The 6,305-nt window shown below is 40.6% G+C and overlaps 1 protein-coding gene across 2 annotated transcripts; it reads right to left on the bottom strand.

Annotated features, from left to right (window-relative positions):
* fscn2a (fascin actin-bundling protein 2a, retinal) lies at positions 1-4,716 on the bottom strand. Of its 2 annotated transcripts, none has more exons than XM_062439172.1 (5): positions 3,894-4,716; positions 865-1,021; positions 596-764; positions 362-548; positions 1-206 (listed from the first exon to the last, which is right to left on the bottom strand). In XM_062439172.1, the coding sequence occupies exons 1-5, from the start codon at positions 4,714-4,716 to the stop codon at positions 1-3; spliced, it is 1,542 nt and encodes a 513-aa protein (XP_062295156.1). The 2 variants fall into 2 exon arrangements, with proteins under 2 accessions (XP_062295156.1, XP_062295157.1); XM_062439173.1 differs by having other exon boundaries at positions 362-529; positions 643-764.
* Between the last annotated feature and the right edge of the window lie 1,589 nt (positions 4,717-6,305).

Below are 6,305 nucleotides of genomic sequence, written 5' to 3'. Positions count from 1 at the left end.
TTAGTACTCCCAAAGACAAGATGCATCAACAGTTGGACCATCACCCATAAGCGTGCCTCCCTGGTCTCCACGAAGGTACTTGCCATTGGAGCCCTTGATAGCGACACGTCCGTGTTCCAGAAACTCAAGAAAAAAATCCTCCGGCTTATCTCCATCTGAGCACACCAGACCACTGCTCGAGACGTACCAGAACTTTTCATTGATACCTGCAGAAGGATCAGTGGATTGTATATTAGCCATTTGATTAGAAAAAAATAGCATCCATTGATTTAGTACATGGTGACACATTAAAAAGGATACAGATATATGTTGATTATTTATGTAGAAATTTAGTATGTTGTGCACATGTGAAAACACTGACTTTTGACATTGTAAGCGCCATCGTTGAAGATCAATGAAAAAATGTCATAGACAGATCGATTTGCGTCCAGGGTGTTGGAGTTCTTGTGGTGACACACAAAGCCATTCTCTCCACTGAGGATCAGCATGGGGCGGTTGATGAGTTTCATAAGAAATAATTCATCATCACCTGAAAAGAAAGACAAATACTTTTCATCTATTGTGAATAGATCATCAAAGTTATACCTCTGGCAACATTTTCAGACAAATTGAATTTTAAGTGGCTGGCCTGTAAGCACTTACCCACGGTGTCGCTGACCGCTGAGAGCTGCCCATTCTTCTTTGTACATACGTACTTCCCGTTGCTTGCTTTGAGTGCCACCCTCTGTCCTAGCCACTCAATGTCAAACATAGTATTGACCTCTCTGGAAAAAAAATGACATGGATGAGCAGATCGAGAGGTTCAGGGAGTTATTTGAAAACATAGAAGAAAGCTCTTCCTCTAAAGCTACAAGAACTACTTACACTTCTGTTGCAGTGGACTGGATCTCTCCGTGAGTCACTAAAGTCCAGTAGGATCCACCATTGGTCCTGAACGTGGACTTTTTGCTCTCCTTGTCAATCTCCATCTGGAAGGTCTCCATGTCTGTCTCTACATCCTGATTGGCTGAAATACTCACTCCTGGCAAAAAGGGAAGAAAAGACACCCTTGATAATTGGGCCTTTGTTCAATAGAAAATATGTTTTATAATGTTGCATCCTCTTGAATGCCATTCGCCTCCTCTTGAATGTCATTTACTCTCCCAGGCATTGCCAAAGAGACTTGTGTGCATAATAGTAATCCAACATTTAATTACACCCATGCCATCTTTATTGTTATGCCATACAATACAGTGTGCATATTCAATGAGTCATTTAAGGCTTCATTCTCCTCATATAGGTGTCTATATATAGGCAGCAGGTGTTGTTAGGTCACATAGCAATTCATTTAACAGAAAATGTCTTACTATGAATACCATGTATTCTTAATAATTACAGCTACAAAAACAACATCAAATTGCTATCCATTAAATTATTCAGCACCTTCTTAGTAAAGGGTCCTAGCACAAAAGTGTTACAATTGTTCCCTTATCTAGGGGGCGTCATTACCTAAAGGAGCAACAATGTACCACTCAAAAAAAGTATGGATCTTTAACATGGTGTTGCTTAATGGCTCCTGCTGGGCAGATGATCCTCTAATTTGTGATCTTGTCTAAGAATCCAAGGGCACTTTCAAGTGAAATACCAAGGCTTACTTTTTTATGACACAATGAACCACTTGTCATGGTTACCTTCATGGATTTATGGCATTTAATAATACTTATGACATCATGCTGTAACTAACAAAATGGCATTTTGTGAAATTTGAATGCAGGTTTCTTTAGATGTTTATATTTTACTTATAACTTTCAAGTCAACGGGTGTTTTATAGAATTTGGACAGACCATCCCTTCAAATACTTAAACTGCCTTTTAAACATCAGTAAGCCCTGGATTTTCTCATGTCTTACTTTGAGATTGCTCTTCAGTAGACCTCATGTGATCTGCTTTGCATATGCTATAAAAACCAACTTTGCAACTAAGGCTAAACCAAAACACAGAACAACATTCTGAATTTCCATCTTTTCTGACTGTCTGCCAGTTAGTACCCTGCTCTCTAAACCTGAGTGCCTCACTTGCAGCCATCATGGTGTTATATACTTAATCCACATGTATTAACTCTGTCTGGTGGGGTGTGTCAGGTGGTGGAGAATACACAGACACATATAACTGAACTGTGTCTGCTGTAGTTCAAATTAGATGCAACAGAAATATCCTTCAACCTTTCTTTTAAGCCTGTTACAACCCTAATCCCCCATAGTCACCCCTCCACCCTTCCTGTTCATTCGCTTGCTGTAATTCCCTGAGTGGTGAAATGCAAATCTGTACTGCAGGGCCCACTAAGCAGCTTTCAGTGCCGTGTTCCTGAAAAAACATGGATCTGCCACAAGGCCAAACGCTATAGTTAAAAGTTGTATTCTCTGCTTTATATTAAGAGGGTCCAGGTTGTTGAAATATTGCCCTGATTATGACCTTTTCAGTGCTGAATATTATTCATGCATACGCATAATGAGTACTACATTCTAAAATTAGTTTAAGAACCTCACCCCTTTGCTTTAATATTTAATGTGCATTGTACAGCTAGTTTACAACTTCCTCAGAAAAGATGCCTTTCAATAAAGCTCATAAGAACTGTCATTTGTTTTGATTAGCTTTTAAAGTTTTTAAAAACTGAAAGAGAATACTTTTTTCTCATGTCCTTCCTTGCATATACAGGACAGTTAGTAAGCCGACAAGAGGCCTTGTAAATGCAGTGTAGCTTCTTTTTTTTGCTGCAACCTCATTGCCACACTGGCCCACTATAGATTCACATAATTTAGCATACTTCACTCGATGGGTGACAGTAAAGAGAGTAAAGAGCGAGTGGATGCAAGGCTTTAAGTCCATTGATGGTAATTGACACCCATGGGGCACAGATCTGCCCTGGAGTCATTTGCACGCTGCTTAATCTTCAATGGACACACAGTGAAAATGACAAAGCCCATTACCACAATTACCTCCACAGTATGGCTGACAACCATTCTGGGTTCAGCAAGTGGACAAGAAAGGCAGGGCTTTCTCTCACTAGCTTGTAAATGTTACTGGTTTGCCTTTTTAGTTAATGTAATGTAACTGTAAAGGTTAAATAAATCAAAGATATTTCAAGTTTATTTTAATCCTTCCTTACTTTATAGTGTGATATTTGCATTCACTTTCTTATGTCGACGACAACCAACAGTGCACTGCTCCACTCAATAGCATGCACTGTGTTCTTCTTTGTTATAAGGCCCACCAAGAACTCTGTGCTATGTTATTTTGCAGTTGTACAAATAATATGGTTAGTCTTGTATCTAACCTCCAATACCTAAAACAAGCCAAACACAACCTCTTTTTATCCGTCCCATTCTAACAGCCTCCTAAAACTCTTGTGGATATGAAGAGAAATGCAGTGAAACTGTGTTAACCATGGTGGTATATTCAAAATTGATTTTCCTAACATGATAAGTTGCTGGGAACAGCAACTTATCATGAAGCCTCTTAGAGTAGTTCTAGCTACAGTATCAGTCAAAAGTTTGGACATACTTTCACATTCTTGTGACTGGGAAGGTGTGTTTTAACTTTTGACTCATATTTTGCTTACTTATTTGCCATATTGTTTTCATGTCACCATGAAGACAGCTTTACATTGCCTCACTCTCAGATTATATATTGAAGTTTTCTTTTTAATTATTGTATTTGCAAACAACCAAATATCCTTCTATAATCACTTAAAACAGTAAAAGTCATGTCTGATTTTAAACTCTTCAGTGCTTTTACTACTGAAAGAGCTCATAAGTATAGCACTCTAGTTAATTGTTTGTATTCGTTTGTATTATGTTATTCGGTTTAGGGTAACGTGTGATTACAGATCTCTTTTTTGTATCACAGACTGATTACCTTGCTTGACCGAGACAAATCTTTTATTGGCAGCTTGAAAAACTACTTGTGGATGACTCTCCTCAAGGTCAAACAGCTCATCTTTTCCAGGCTTGGAGCATCGGCCAGATCGCAGCGTTCCTGTAGGACCCACTGGGGACAGATATTTGCCATCACAGTCCTTAAAGGCTAGCTTGCCAGATTTCAGCTCCAATGTGAAACTAGTAGTAGTGGTGTTCTCCTTCACCAGTTTGCCATCATTTCTGAGGAAACGGCTATCACAGGTCTTCAGGCTGTACTTGCCGTCCTGGTACACCAAGGTGACCAGAGAGTCCACTCCCCAGGGAATGTTGCTGTCCACTGAGATCTCTCCTTCTGAAGAAGACAGATGGGCATAGCGCTTTCGTGCCACACTGAGCAGGCTGGCTTGTGGGTGCAAAGCCAAATGAACGGCCCACAGCTCTTGTTCCCCAATGGCCTGAGCAAAGCAGGACAGGTAATCAGCCGAACCTCCAAAGTAACGCAGGTAAGGCTCTGATTGGAGTGCCCAACGGCCATCTGACTGGGGTACAATGAGGAAACGGCAGTCAGGCTCAGGCTTCTCTGCCCCACATGTGATCTTCCCATCTTTGTCAGAAGCCAAATAGCGTCCCAGGTGGCTTCTAAGGAACACTACTTGGCCATCTTGCTCGTCCTGCTCCAATGTCCAAATCTGTTTCTTCTTCATACTGATGCCTGAGGCGTTCACCTTGAAGCCAAAGGCTTCAGCTGTCAGATAGCGGTTCTCATAGTTGATGAGGCCAAACTGCAGCTTCAGGGCCCTGTTAATTCCGTTTGTGGGCATGCTTGACCAGGCCACAAGTTACGATTGCAAGTAAAGAGGTTTAGGACAAACAAGGGAAAGGGTAATGAGGGAAAGCAGACATGAGACTAAAAAGCAGAAATAAAATGCTTGATTTCTCGCCTTCTTCCGTCTCCCAAATCGTAAATTAGCTCCAGTTATCTCCTTGATGGGTTGTTTTGTGTTCCTTCCTACTCCTGTCACTTTCTCTCTCTCCCCAGAGGGCTTGCGCAGTCACTTGCTCTCAGTTCCTTAATGAGTTAGGATTAAAATCAGCAGGACACAGCACCTCAATCCAACAAGCCACTGACGTCACATACCAGTGCACCAACCACGAATCTCCCCTCCTCCCTCGTCTTCTCCGGTACAAACTCAGTACAGCTACATTCTCTATCTCTTCCATATCTTCCATTTACTCTCATTTCTTCCTTTTCTTCTCTGTCCTTGTCATTCTTCCTTGTTACTCCCACGGACACACTCATTTGTCAACCTCACCCCCTAGTGGTTCTCACTCACATATTTAGGAACATATACTAACAGGCATATATAACGCCATCCTACTCTCGGATTATCCTTTGCTTTGATCTGCTAGTTAGCCACAGCCTAATTGGAAAATGTCCAGGGAGAAAAGGTTGCTCACCACAGCTTCTCCCTTTTCAAACTGATTTTGTGTAAGATTGAGTTTGTCATGTGTCGGTTTGTGTAAATATAAGCAATACTTGAATAATATTTTCTACCCACGAATAAGCAAGCTCCTTGTTTAAGACTTGATGTAAAGATTAAAATTGTCATCACAAAGAGCCTCTTTCAGATTGCACTGGACCAGGGTTAATGTACATGGCTGACTGATTTGGAAGCATTACACTACAAAGGTTTCTTTATGAAAGTATGCCACATGCAGTTTCCACATAGAAACATTATGTGTGCTCTGAGACTTCAGATATATTTAAATTTGTGAAGTCAGTGAGCTTAGCTGAGAGGAATTTGAATAACACACATTTGAATGAACATGCATGGCCCATTTGCCTTACCTTCACTCCCACTTTGGTTGATTCTCAACCTTGTTCTTTCTAATCCTCCCAGACCCTTTTCTGTTATGCTGTCTGTCAATTGGCAAGAGGGGATGCAACTCCATGCCTCATGACCTTTGTCACAGTGCAAATTAAGATCAACCTTTGTAAGAGCATTACCACCCTCTTTCACTTAGGTTCCTGGGTTTGTTGAGGGTAATGCCAAAGAGATCTGTATAATGTACATCCCAAACCCACAAAACTGTGTGATTTAAACTATAGCACAGTACAAAATACTTAGGCTGTTATTTGTTTTACACTTTGTAATGTCAAGTGCTCTAAACTATTAGCCTTGACAGTTCTGAGTGATTAGCAAAGTGATCCCAGAACACCATGGGGTTAACACTTTAATGTTAATATTAGCACAAAGGTTAGTTTTAGTCCAATGCTAAATATAAGATGTTTGTGGAGAATAAATAAACATAGGCTACATAGGATATTGCTGTGTGTATAGTTGTTAAAGCACCATGTCCCTTTCATTGGGGTTAGATTTTCACTGACAGGGTGAGGAGCTCAATATCC

This window comes from Scomber scombrus, chromosome 18 (assembly GCF_963691925.1).
Source record: "Scomber scombrus chromosome 18, fScoSco1.1, whole genome shotgun sequence".
In the NCBI taxonomy this organism is placed as follows: Eukaryota; Metazoa; Chordata; class Actinopteri; order Scombriformes; family Scombridae; genus Scomber; species Scomber scombrus.
This window is presented reverse-complemented; position numbering and strand designations above follow the sequence as displayed.

Bases quoted from the DNA above. Each gene is read 5' to 3' on its own strand.
- fscn2a (XM_062439172.1), bottom strand. From the start codon at position 4,716: ATGCCCACAAACGGAATTAACAGGGCCCTGAAGCTGCAGTTTGGCCTC. The intron at 765-864 runs GTAAGTAGTTCT...TTTTTTTTCCAG, and splicing joins CAGTCCACTGCAACAGAAGT to AGAGGTCAATACTATGTTTG. The intron at 207-361 runs GTCAGTGTTTTC...ATCCTTCTGCAG, and splicing joins TGGCGCTTACAATGTCAAAA to GTATCAATGAAAAGTTCTGG.